Source organism: Petromyzon marinus, unplaced genomic scaffold (genome assembly GCF_048934315.1).
Source record: "Petromyzon marinus isolate PM22_M1 ecotype Great Lakes invasive population unplaced genomic scaffold, UKy_Petmar_22M1.pri1.0 PM_G_Scaffold_11, whole genome shotgun sequence".
NCBI classification, from domain to species: Eukaryota; Metazoa; Chordata; class Hyperoartia; order Petromyzontiformes; family Petromyzontidae; genus Petromyzon; species Petromyzon marinus.
The window spans coordinates 4605-18706 of NW_027422662.1; the positions used below are offsets into that span (position 1 = coordinate 4605).

Genomic DNA, 14102 nt, shown 5'->3' on the forward strand with positions numbered 1-14102 from the left:
GTTTAATAAGAGTGGGTGAGTGGAGTTTAATAAGAGTGGTGAGTGGAGTTTAATAAGAGTGGTGAGTGGAGTTTAATAAGAGTGGTGAGTGTAGTTTAATAAGAGTGGAGTGGAGTTTAATAAGAGTGATGAGTGGAGTTTAATGAGAGTGGTGAGTGGAGTTTAATGAGAGTGGTGAGTGGAGTTAATAAGAGTGGTGAGTGGAGCTTAATAAGAGTGGTGAGTGGAGTTTAATAAGAGTGGTGAGTGGAGTTTAATAAGAGTGGAGTGGAGTTTAATAAGAGTGGTGAGTGTAAGTTTAATAAGAGTGGTGAGTGGAGTTTAATAAGAGTGGTGAGTGGAGTTTAATGAGAGTGGTGAGTGGAGTTTAATGAGAGTGGTGAGTGGAGTTTATAAGAGTGGTGAGTGGCGCTTAATAAGAGTGGTGAGTGGAGTTTAATAAGAGTGGTGAGTGGAGTTTAATAAGAGTGGTGAGTGGAGTTTAATGAGAGTGGTGGACGTGCTGCGTGGGTGGCGAATGATCCCAGGTAAAACTGGCTCCACGTGAATGTTTCTGTGCTCACACAGCGGGTTTTAAATGCATTAAAATAAATGTGTTATTTTCACGAAGCATAAATCTTCATGGCCGCGAGGTCAAATTGCCCTCTTTGCAAGCAATTTTATAATGAGCTATTTCCAGTTGTCTGTAATGTGGTCATCTTTTGGGTGATTGCATCTGCCGGTGTGTTATTTTTTTTGGGATTTGTTAAATGCGCAAATAATCGCTATGGATATAATAAACACGCCATTTTATTTCTTGGAAAACATTTACGGTCATTTTGAATACAACATTAAAAGTATATTTTGTATCCATGCAACACGTTTTAACTTGTTAAGCCGTGTTTGAAATCCATGAGTGTGAACAAGACGTATGATTGATCCCCCTCCTTGTAATACGTTAGGATGGTGAGTGTTTTGAAGATGCATTGTGTACAATTTTTTACTTACATTCCATACTCATTGCTACGGCCCCGTAAACAGTAATTTAAATTACACTCCACACATCGAATGTAAACATGACACAAACGCATCCGCGAGCGTTCATAGCCATGCTGTAAGAATATCACGCTGCATCTTTTGAACAATTTTCTGGTTTCTAAATTACGAGTCGGGTTTCAGTCGGGAACAACAAATGTCCTTACGCACGACTCACACTTTGACGTTGACTTGGAGCTGCTGCTGCTGCCCACGTGTTGCTGTGTGAGCAGCAGGACGGTGACGGACCTCCTGGTTGAACTCTGCGGTCCCTACCGGTTGAGCCCTGACGGCCACACCCTGGAGCTGCTATCGAGGGACGATGCATCGCCTCTACAGTACGGGCCCAGCACACCGCTGGGGGCCCTCGGTGCTGGGACAGCCCTCCTCAAACCTCGGCCCGCCGGCGATGACCGACTGGAGAAGCCGATGCAGCCCGTTGTCCCGGAGGTAAAGCGTTGATTCGCTGACGCGGCCTCGTCGTAGGTAAGACTTTGACAGTCGAAACACGCTGGAACCTGCGTAGAGATCTTGGAGTGACGGCCTTCCTCCTAAAAAGCCTCGGCCCGCCACTGATGACCGACTCAGGAGCCGATGCAGCCCGTTGTCCCGGAGGTAAAGCGTTGATTCGCTGACGCGGCCTCGTCGTAGACAAGACTTTGTACAGTCGAAACACGCTGAAACCTGCGTAGAGATCTCGGAGTGACAAAGCTGATTAGAAAAATGGACGTGTAAGCAAAGTGGCCCGGTTCATGCGTACATGCAAATAACTATTATTAGATGAATTATAAGAGTTTGAAACTACACTTTGAGCTAGGTGTGGCTATGGGTGTGTGTTAACACAGCATGTGTGTACATTGTCAGTACACAATTTTAGTTAAATTCTCCTTAAGTACATTTTAGACGTCATTGCCTCAATTGGTTAGCTTCTGCATTAGGCGTCTTTCACACATTTCCTCGGCCGTGTCGTGCTTGTTGACACTTTGTAGAAAGTCTCACGTGTTGTTACAGGTAAAAGGATTTTGTACAGTTTTGTATTAGGGTCCATCTGTGGATTACCATGTTATATACATGGCTCTCCGATTTGACCTTTGTGATAATGTGCCGGAATTCATTTCTGAACCTTGCACGCATGCTGCCGACTACACCGTCACGCGATGAGTTATCATCGGGAAACCTTGACCCCTTCGGGTCAAATCTACTTATGAATGGAAATATTTGTGAGACTGGATTTGGTTGGATTTTGGTATCTTGACTAATGAAACATGATGAAATGCCATTATCACATCATGCCTCACTGGATGCACCGGTTGGTGTTACCCGCCAGTTTACAACTTGCAATTTATCAATCTTTGAAATAGCGTGATCAACCGGACTACGCGTTGATTGTGTTTTGACCGACCGACTGTGTTGCTTTATATGGTTTCCAAATGTTGCTAAACCCTGTTTGTCTGGTATGCTTCTCTCTCTGTGTCCCCTGTTGTATCTGTGTTAGTTCCCCCCTACTTGGGTGTCTGTGTATACATCTGAGGTTGTGTCTCCCCTCTCTCTCGTAAACTTAGCTCTTCTGTACCTGATGATGGCTGCTTGTGTTGCAACCGAAACGTCGTACGCTATTATGTTATTTTATTATTTATTATTTATACGTGACTTTACTGATAAAAAAACAAAGAGTAACTACATTTTGCTTTGGCTCAGTTCGCCTGCAGATCATGTTTTTACCAGGCTATACTTAGCATTCATCCAGTAGAAAATTTATACTGAATGATGATGCGGATGATGATGATAATACTTATCCATGGGTGGAATATGCTATGCAAACATTCTTATTTTAAAAATGTTTTACTTTTAAGCAACTTGTATAAACATTGCAACCTAATTAATTTTAAAGGGAAAATATTTCCCTCTCGTCACTTCACCGGCTGTGATTATATTTATCACTTGCATTCAGTGAAAAGGATGGATTGCTTTTAGATCAAAGTATTTACGCGCCATACTTGGCTTTATTGAGAAGATAGAGTTGGACCGTTCCGTTCTTCTGTGCAAAGTTGAAGTCTGCTTCGAAAAGCGTACGATGCTTTTTGTTAAATCTTTTAAATTTGACTGCCTCGTTACTTGGTAGTAATGAGGAAGTCAAATTTCCTCTTGGAAATATGTGAATGGTTGGAGTAAGATTTCAATTGGTAAAAGGAGACCGGCAGTCTTATGAATAATACGAAGGGCTAAGATGCAGCCACTTTGTGTGACTATTTGAGTAGGACTGTGGTGGTCAGGCAGAGTTGGAGTTGGTCAGTTTAACACGTAGCAGGCTTTCGCGACCAATATCCATCATAGAGGTTTTTGGGTTAGACCGCGTATAAATATATAAATGTTGTGTCGTGAAAACCCGCCACCAGACCGACACAGCCAACTAGTAAGGGCTGTCGCGTAAACAGAACGTGGACGATTCGTCACTAGTACAGCACTCGTGTGTAGTGTATAGTGTAGTGTATAGTAGTGTATAGTGTAGTGTATAGTAGTGTATAGTGTAGTGTATAGCAGTGTATAGTGTAGTGTGTAGTGTATAGTGTAGTGTATAGTAGTGTATAGTGTAGTGTCTAGTAGTGTATAGTGTAGTGTATAGTAGTGTAGTGTATAGTGTAGTGTATAGTGTAGTGTACTAGTACAGCACACCGGTGTGTTGGGGAGCCAAGCCACAACATTTACAATCTGAGTACGACGTTTTGCCAGTAATTACAACCAGCTTCATCAGGCGACATCCCAGATTTGTGGAGAAGTCTTCCTGTCTCGTTCCTTACATAGAGGCATAGATGCGTTTACTTTTGATTTATAGCCCAGGTCAGCCTATACTGTCATAGTTTTATGCAACTGTTTCCATATTTCCTACTTTATTGACACCAACACAAGTACAATTAAATTACAATAATGAAATGCTCTTAAACAGAGATATGGATAGATATTGGTAATTAGAGACATGTGTTTTCCATGATATCCAAATCTATTACGTATTTCCAATTCTACTCTGCATTGTTTAGTCTGAAATGTAATTTAAGCATGCTTAGCAACTGCAGGTGCTTTAATCCTGGGGATCAGTGAACAAGGCCTTGATCTTCTCTCCTGTGGTGGCTTTGCATTGTACACCAGGATCAGGGGCTAGTTTAGAATGTTTAGCGAGTATGTAAATGTTGTGAAAGCCCAATTGTACCAGAGGCCATGGTACATTAGTTGATATTCTACCAAATGACAAAACGTCTTAGATTTTATCTTGTGATGGTTGTTTATTGTATACTAGACACAGAGGCATATAGCTGGATACAGACCGATAACCTTTGGTGCATTTATTTTCATCTTACAAGTTTAACACGTAGGCTTTCGCGACCAATATTCATAATAAAGGCTTTTGGGTTGGATCGCGTTATTTATAAACGTGTCGTAACCCTTATTGTTAAATTAAATATATTGCAACTACAATTCCTTATAGGGGAAACTACTAGTAATTAATAACAATTGAATAATTACCAATCTATTATATAATTACAATACCCTCCCCCTATCCACCTCTAATCGCTGCGCCTGATATGAGTTAAATGATGACGTCACCCTACTGCTGCTCTATTTAAGACCGGGAGCAAGCGGAGAGGGCTTCACCATTCTGGCGAATTGCCCGATGATGCTGGATCTAATCACCAGCGAAACGTCGTATTCACAATGTTGTAAATTATGTTGTGGATTCACTCTTCTACGCGCAAATGGGCTAAAGTAGTGAACTAATTGTCTTTTACTCTTTGGTTCTATTCGGTAAAGTCACCACGTAGGTAAAAAAATAAAACAATAAAATTCTCACGACGTTTCGGCCACAACACAAGCGGCCTTCATCAGGTGAAGGGACCAGCCTGTCTCGAGGACAGCGCTGGAGTGAAACACAGCCACGCTCAGACTACGACCTTTAAGTTTGGCTGTGTTTCACTCCAGCGCTGTCCTCTAGACAGGCTGGTCCCTTCACCTGATGAAGGCTGCTTGTGTTGTGGCCGAAACGTCGTGATTTTTGTTGTTTTATTTTTTTACCTACTACGTGACTTTACCGAATAGAACCAAAGAGTATGGATCCTTGCAGTCACGAAAGCTTCAAATCTAGAATATTTTGTCTTTTGTGAACGTGACACATGTTTACTGCTTTGGCCATGTTGGGTGGTGGAGGGTTTTACGACACATTTATAAATAACGCGATCTCACCCAAAAACCTTTATCGTGAATCATACAAGTTACACGATGAATTTGCTTAGTTAGAGGCTCTCCCCAGGGGTACAAATGCATGCATCCTGTCATCCAGGATATATGGAATATTACACAGCATCATTTGTTAAGCAGGTTATATACTGGTGATGTGATCCAGAAATTCGAAACCAGCTTACTTTCTGAAATCATGCTTTGTCTGCACTGCTGGAAAATATTGGTCTGGAAGGTCCATAGGCAGAATGGATGAAACATCATTACAAAAAGGTTTTTGTTGGGACTGAGCATGAGCCCAGTACAGAGTCACAGTACAAGGGGGGGAACAGAAAGACAAAACATAATTTTACAGTCTGTGTATTATGTATTCATTACCCATGATCCTCCACCACAAACTTGAGTTTGTGTATAGTTTTTCTGTTTTCTGCTGCTAAATCCACCATAGCTTTAATGGTGCTGCTGTTCTCAACAGCTGGAAACAGCATTTGTTTAAAAGGGCAATCCACAAGGTCGAAACTGGTGCAGAGTTTTCCTGCAAAGGCAGAGGCCCCATTGGCTGAGAGACAAATACAATAACATTGTTATTTGTGTGAAGAGGTGGGCTTCCTGTCCCATTGAACCTCCACTACAGCACATCGTGAGGTTTTATACTGTAATTCAGACCAAGTGTAACCCAGTTTTAGTCCCCCTTAATCCACAGCCTAGCCCAGTATTTCATTTTTAAATGGAGAAATTTGATGAACGTTGACAGCTGGATCCTAAGAGGGTAAACGAAGAGGGGATTTGTTAACGACAGCGTTCAATTCGTCGATCCTCTACTTAAATCTCTTAATTCTAGATTTGAAGCTTTCGTGACTGCAAGGATCCATACTCTTTGGTTCTATTGGGTAAAGTCACGTAGGTAAAAAATAAAATAACAAAAATCACGACGTTTCGGCCACAACACAAGCGGCCTTCATCAGGTGAAGGGACCGTGCTGTCATGAGGACAGCGTTGGAGTGAAAACAGCCAAGCTCAGGTCATGGCCCATGCACCTCCTACGTACATCGTGCTCATGTTTATACTAATTCCTTTGTCAAAGCGTTTTGCTTCCTCCCACACAGCTTAAAGGACGCGACCTGGGCTTGGCTGTTTTCACTCCAACGCTGTCCTCGTGACAGCACGGTCCCTTCACCTGATGAAGGCGACTTGTGTTGTTGTGGCCGAAACGTCGTGATTTTTTTTACCTACGTGACTTTACCGAATAGAAGCAAAGAGTATTACATCACTTAATTTGTTTTTCAGCAAACGGTGCGACTGATGGTGAACTACTCGCGAGCGCGTAAGAAGACCGTAGTTCTGGCGAGCCCGCGCGTGGCCCTGCAAGCGCTGCTGCCCGACATCTGCAACGAGTGCGAGCTTGACGTCCACCACACGGCGCTGTTCGGGGACGCCAGCGAGACGGAGCTGCTCGATACGTCGTGCTCGCTGTCCGAGCTCGGCGTCAAGGAGGTGTACGCCGTCGACAGGAGCAGAGGTTTTGTTTTAACATTACTTTTGAGCTGATGGAAAAGAACAAAAAATTCGTTTCAATTTGAAGCTTTCGTGACTGCAAGGATTCATCCTTCTTTGGTTCTTTTGGTAAAGTCACCGCCACGTAGAATGAGAATAAAATAATAAATTAATAAAATTAAATAACACAATAAAATTCTCACGACGTTTCGGCCACAGCACAAGCGGCCTTCATCAGGTGAAGGGACGAGACTGTCTGGAGGACAGCGCTGGAGCCGCTTGTGTTGTGGCCGAAACGTCGTGAGAATTTTATTTTGTTATTTTATTTGATCAATTTATTATTTTATTCTCATTCTACGTGGTGGTGACTTTACCGAAAGAACCAAAGAATAAAAAATTCGTTTTATCATGGCGGTCCTTTATAAGGCTGGCTTAAAGCCTACCTTCCCTGCAGTTTCTTTTAGACTTGTCAATAGAACCTCCTGGTTATTGACCTAGAATTCATCTTCTTTGGTTCTTTCGGTAAAGTCACCACGTAGAATGAGAATAAAATAATAAATTAATAAAATAAAATAACACAATAAAGGTCAGACGACAGGTCTGTTCCTTTCACCTGAAGAGGGCCACTTGTGTTGTGGCCGAAACGTCGTAAGAATTTAATTGTGTTTTATTAATTGATTATTTTATTCTCATTCTACGTGGTGACTTTACCGAAAGAACCAAAGAAGATGCATCCTTGCAGTCACGAAAGCTTTAAATCGAAATTTGACCTAGAATTGTTTATTTTATCGGTATGACTTATAAGATAACAATTTGTTTTAGACGTCTGTATATATGTGTGTATGTGTTCATGTGCGACTATATTTTGTACATTACAGGCCTATATATAACGCGTAAAAATGTTTCTTATATCATCATGCAATACATTTTTTTTTACATTTCATTTTGATGCCTTCCACACTACCCTGATATACCTGGAAATAATTCTGTTCTCATTTCAATCGTTCTGATGTACAGTCTATTGTCTAAATTTTGATTTAAAGCTTTCGTGACTGCAGTAATTCATATTCTTAGCTCTTTCGGTAAAGTCACGTTGAAGGGAAACAATAAAATATATTTTAAACAAAATATATTTTATTATCTTATTGTTTCCCTTCAACGTGACTTTACCGAAAGAGCTAAGAATAGTCTATGGTCTGTTTATGGTTTTTTTCTGAGATTCCAAATGCAATGACACTTGTCTTCCTTTCACGTACTTTTATCATTATTACAGTTCATTTGGAATCGCGGACCCCCATGTGGTGATGGTTCAAACCGTGTGCACCTTCTGAAGTTTTAATTTTTTGATATTCTACTCATTTTTTCACCTCTAAAGTTTTCAGACATCGGTATATCTTTTGGGTTTCAAGGTATTTTACTTGTCAGCGTCCTGGAAATATGCCCTGGTCATCTGACTTTCAGTTTTGATACCCCCCCCCCTCCACTATAATAAATAGCCTTGCTATCCACGTAGAGGTCTCTTACAAGTATATTCTAGTTGCTGTGCCTACTTTTGTGACAGTGTTCATAACTGCTAGCATTTTTAAAGTAAATAGTGCACGTGGCACCTGCTCAAATATCTCTAGTTAGATGCTGATGTGAGCATTGCTTGAAATCAGTCCGCCCGGCAAACTCTCTCAGTCTGCTCACTCTCGGTCTAGTCGCCTCTGGTTCTTTCGGTAAAGTCACCACCATGTAGAATGAGAATAATAAGATAATAAAATAACACGATAAAATTCTCACGACGTTTCGGCCACAACGCAAGAGGCCGTCTTCAGGTGCTTAAGGTTGTGTGAAATCCCTCCCCGTAGAGGTTAAATTTCGATTTAAAGCTTTCGTGACTGCAAGGATTCATCTTCTTTGGTTCCTTCGGTAAAGTCACCACCACCACGTAGAATGGCCGAAACGTCGTGAGAATTTTATTGATGGTGACTTTACCGAAAGAACCAAAGAAGATGAATCCTTGCAGTCACGAAGGCTTCAAATCGAAATTTAATCGCCTCTGCCTCGTGCTAATTTGTGTCAGTAGGCAAAGCGCATGAATTGGCTTCGAACCTAAAGCCGCCGTGATTGGATTTCTCTGTCGTTCCTTTGGCTACCCATGCATAGCAAAGGAGGTCTCATAATGTAAATGCTCACCCCGAGCCCTCGATACTCTGATGGTGCGCTGTTTTTGAGTTGCACGCCTTTTGGCGTCTTCTGGTCCAACACCAATGGAGACTAGGCTCTAAGAAAAGCCGTCTCGCGTGTGGACCAATCAAATTCAAGGACAGTGCCAATATTATTATCAGAGTTGTCTTTTTGTTTGCATTTTGACTGCTTGTGTTGTGGTTATTGCAAACACGATGCCTTGAATAAAGGTGTCAGTTTTTGTGCCAGTTAAAAAGGTAAAACCTATTACTATATCTTGTTACTGGCAAAGGAGGTCTCATAATGTAAATGCTCACCCCGAGCCCTCAATACTCTGATGGTGCGCTGTTTTTGAGTTGTACGCCTTTTGGCGTCTTCTGGTCCAACGCCAGTGGAGATTAGGCTCTAAGAAAAGCCGTCTCGGGTGTGGACCAATCAAATTCAAGGACAGTGCCAATATTATTATCAGAGTTGTCTTTTTTGTTTGCATTTTGACTGCTTGTGTTGTGGTTATTGCAAACACGATGCCTTGAATAAAGGTGTCAGTTTTTGTGCCAGTCAAAAGGGTAAAACCTATTACTAATGCAGAGGATTGTTCGTGTTATTTGTTTGTGCGTGCGTGCGTGCGAGTTTATGAGCTGCATGTTTGGGCTTGCTGGCTGCTGGAATCGAGCACGGAATGTTCACACGTCCCGTGTGCGGCCACCATGTGGGTGAACTGACTTCTTGGCCGCATTAATAATGGCTTGGGAGGCTTAGAATGTCCGTGCTTGGACAGCTCCATGGTTACCGTGACGGGCTGCAAGTTTCAACCCCTTGGCACAACCAGCGCCGTTCTCTGCTGCGCGCTTTGCTGCATTTTGTGTGCCACCAGCGCCACCCGGTGGGAAATTGAAGAAGTGTAAAATATATAAGCTTAGCTCTTTCGGTAAAGTCACGTTGAAGGGAAACAATAAAATAATAAAATATATAAAACAATAAAAATTCTCACAACGTTTCGACCATAACACAAACGGTCATCATCAGTTGTGAAAACGTGAGAATTTTTATTGTTTGATATATCTTTTTTATTACTTTATTGTTTCCCTTCAACGTGACTTTACCGAAAGAGCCAAGAATATGAATCACTGCAGTCACGAAAGCTTTAAATCGAAATTTAAGTGTAAAATATTTTAATTTTTTTACAATCCTGCCATCTAGTGGAGAAGTATTGTTACAATGAACAATGTGAACGCTCCGTAGAGGTGTACCTAAAAAAATATATATACACAAGTATGGTGTAATATGCATGTTTATATCAACATTTAATAAACACCTTGATAATTTTGGTACGTGCGTGAAAATAGTACACCTTTTGCAATTTGAAGTTTCTTGGGTTTCAAGCGTCGTACAATTAATAAAAAAATAGACCACGTATTGAAAGGCTTAATTAATTTAACTTTAATAATAGTTGGGTTTTCCCCTTTTTTCTGGCAACAAAACTGAAACCTTTTTAACAAGGATTCATGCCTACTGCATTAACCACAATACCTGCAGTCAAAATGCAAACAAAAAACATACTATGATAATATATGGTGCATTGTGCTTGAAACGGCGACGTGGCTCCAGCGGCCCGGGTCGAAGGCGAGGCCAACGGTGCGGGAGGGGGTGACCGGCTTCTTCCGGTCTCCTGTGCGAGGCGCGGCTGGCCTGGAGGGCTCTGAGCAGGAAACACAAGGTTTACATCGTTAGACCTCCTTTGCCAGTAGCCAAAATGTAATAATAATAGGGGGTTTTTCAACCTTTTTTCTGGCAACAAAACTGAAACCTTTTACATTATGAGACCTCCTTTGCCAGAAACAAGATATAGGAATAGGTTTTACCCTTTTAGTACGCCTTTTGGCGTCTTCTGGTCCAACACCAGTGGAGACTAGGCTCTAAGAAAAGCCGTCTCGGGTGTGGACCAATCAAATTCAAGGACAGTGCCAATATTATTATTTTCAGAGTTGTCTTTTTTGTTTGCATTTTGACTGCTTGTGTTGTGGTTATTGCAAACATGATGCCTTGAATAAAGGTGTCAGTTTTTGTGCCAGTCAAAAGGGTAAAACCTATTACTATATCTTGTTACAAACATGTCTCCGTGTATCTACACATGACACTCCTCTCGACAAGAGAATAACACACCGTTTAATGAAGTCACAAGAGAACACCACGGCAAGAAAAACCACTGCTCAATTTCAAATACGCAGGGGTGCAAGTGTGTCACGTACTGACCTTCTTTATCTTTGGCCGCAAAAAGCTCCAAAGCCCTTTGTGTTTTTTCTCCGGGAGGTCTGCGTTGTCGTTCAGGTCATGGCCCAGCTCTGTAACGCAAAGAGAGCCACTCAATATATCCACAGGGTACTCTTTGGTTCTATTCGCTAAAGTCACGTAACAAGCAAAAAAATTAAAAATTCTCACAACGTTTCGGCCACAACGCAAGCGGCCTTCATCAGGTGAAGGGACCGTGCTGTCACGAGGACAGCGTTGGAGTGAAAACAGCCAAGCCCAGGTCGCGTACTTTAAGCTGTGTGGGAGGCTGTTTTCACTCCAATGCTGTCCTCATGACAGCACGGTCCCTTCACCTGATGAAGGCCACTTGTGTTGTGGCCGAAACGTCGTGAGAATTTTTCAATTTTTATTTTGTTGTTGTTTGTGACGTGACTTTACCGAATAGAACCAAAGAGTATGGATCATTGCAGTCGCGAAAGCTTCAAATCTAGAACATCCACAGGTGAAGGTTTCCATTACCTGAGCGTTAATGTGCATATAGCAACAGGGATGACACGCAGCGAATTCGCTTCACAGTGAACGGTCCGTAGTTTTTGCAGATGCAACACAAAGTTAAATTATCATTAGACCTCCTTTGCCAGTTCCAAAATGTAATAATAATAGGGTTTTTCCCCTTTTTGATGGCAACAAAACTGAAACCTTTTTACAAGGATTCATGTCTACTGCATTAACCACAATACCTGTGCACCAATCAGTGAGTGGATGAGTGGATGGGTGAGTGGGTGGGTGGGTGAGTGGGTGAGTGAGTGGGTGGGTGAGTGGGTGAGTGAGTGAGTGGGTGGGTGAGTGGATGAGTGGATGGGTGAGTGAGCGGGTGAGTGGGTGCGTGGGTGAGTGGGTGAGTGAGTGGATGGGTGGGTGAGTGGATGAGTGGATGGGTGAGTGAGCGGGTGAGTGGGTGGGTGGGTGAGTGGGTGAGTGGGTGGGTGGGTGAGTGGGTGAGTGAGTGGGTGAGTGAGTGAGTGGGTGGGTGGGTGGGTGAGCGGGTGAGTGGGTGGGTGGGTGAGTGGGTGAGTGAGTGGGTGAGTGAGTGAGTGGGTGAGTGAGCGGGTGAGTGAGTGAGTGGTTGGGTGGGTGGGTGGGTGGTTGGGTGGGTGGGTGAGTGGGTGAGTGGGTGGGTGGGTGGGTGAGTGGGTGAGTGGGTGAGTGAGCGGGTGAGTGGGTGGGTGAGTGAGTGGGTGAGTGAGTGAGTGGGTGAGTGGTTGGGTGGGTGGGTGGGTGAGTGGATGAGTGGATGGGTGAGTGAGCGGGTGAGTGGGTGGGTGGGTGAGTGGGTGAGTGAGTGGGTGGGTGAGTGAGTGGGTGAGTGGATGGGTGAGTGAGCGGGTGAGTGAGTGGTTGGGTAAGTGAGTGAGTGGGTGAGTGGGTGAGTGAGTGGATGAGTGGATGGGTGAGTGAGCGGGTGAGTGGGTGGGTGGGTGAGTGGGTGAGTGAGTGGGTGGGTGAGTGGGTGAGTGAGTGAGTGGGTGGGTGAGTGGATGAGTGGATGGGTGAGTGAGCGGGTGAGTGGGTGCGTGGGTGAGTGGGTGAGTGAGTGGATGGGTGGGTGAGTGGATGAGTGGATGGGTGAGTGAGCGGGTGAGTGGGTGGGTGGGTGAGTGGGTGAGTGGGTGGGTGGGTGAGTGGGTGAGTGAGTGGGTGAGTGAGTGAGTGGGTGGGTGGGTGGGTGAGCGGGTGAGTGGGTGGGTGGGTGAGTGGGTGAGTGAGTGGGTGAGTGAGTGAGTGGGTGAGTGAGCGGGTGAGTTAGTGAGTGGGTGAGTGAGCGGGTGAGTGAGTGAGTGGTTGGGTGGGTGGGTGGTTGGGTGGGTGGGTGAGTGGTTGGGTGGGTGGGTGGGTGAGTGGATGAGTGGATGGGTGGGTGAGTGAGTGGGTGAGTGGATGGGTGAGTGAGCGGGTGAGTGGGTGCGTGGGTGAGTGGGTGAGTGAGTGGATGAGTGGATGGGTGAGTGAGCGGGTGAGTGAGCGGGTGAGTTAGTGAGTGGTTGGGTGGGTGGGTGGGTGAGTGGATGAGTGGATGGGTGGGTGAGTGGGTGAGTGAGTGGGTGGATGGGTGGGTGAGTGGGTGAGTGGGTGAGTGAGTGGGTGAGTGAGCGGGTGAGTGGGTGGGTGAGTGAGTGGGTGAGTGAGTGAGTGGTTGGGTGGGTGGGTGGGTGAGTGGATGAGTGGATGGGTGAGTGAGCGGGTGAGTGGGTGGGTGGGTGAGTGGGTGAGTGAGTGGGTGGGTGAGTGAGTGGGTGAGTGGATGGGTGAGTAAGCGGGTGAGTGAGTGGTTGGGTAAGTGAGTGAGTGGGTGAGTGGGTGAGTGAGTGGATGAGTGGATGGGTGAGTGAGCGGGTGAGTGGGTGCGTGGGTGAGTGGGTGAGTGGTTGGGTGGGTGGGTGGGTGAGTGGATGAGTGGATGGGTGAGTGAGCGGGTGAGTGGGTGGGTGGGTGAGTGGGTGAGTGAGTGGGTGGGTGAGTGGGTGAGTGAGTGAGTGGGTGGGTGAGTGGATGAGTGGATGGGTGAGTGAGCGGGTGAGTGGGTGCGTGGGTGAGTGGGTGAGTGAGTGGATGGGTGGGTGAGTGGATGAGTGGATGGGTGAGTGAGCGGGTGAGTGGGTGGGTGGGTGAGTGGGTGAGTGGGTGGGTGGGTGGGTGAGCGGGTGAGTGGGTGGGTGGGTGAGTGGGTGAGTGAGTGGGTGAGTGAGTGAGTGGGTGAGTGAGCGGGTGAGTGAGTGAGTGGGTGGGTGGGTGGTTGGGTGGGTGGGTGAGTGGTTGGGTGGGTGAGTGGTTGGGTGGGTGGGTGGGTGAGCGGGTGGGTGGGTGAGTGGGTGAGTGGATGGGTGAGTGAGCGGGTGAGTGGATGGGTGGGTGAGCGGGTGAGTGGGTGGGTGAGTGAGTGGGTGAGT

The 14102-nt window shown here is 45.0% G+C and overlaps 1 protein-coding gene across 1 annotated transcript; it reads left to right on the forward strand.

Moving 5' to 3' along the window:
• Positions 1-576: 576 nt before the first annotated feature.
• LOC142908893 (cordon-bleu protein-like 1) lies at positions 577-10235 on the forward strand. The gene is made up of 2 exons (XM_076059542.1): positions 577-1464; positions 6529-10235. Exons 1-2 carry the CDS (start codon positions 1444-1446, stop codon positions 6787-6789), a joined length of 282 nt encoding a protein of 93 aa, XP_075915657.1. The 5' UTR covers positions 577-1443; the 3' UTR covers positions 6790-10235.
• Positions 10236-14102: the final 3867 nt, after the last annotated feature.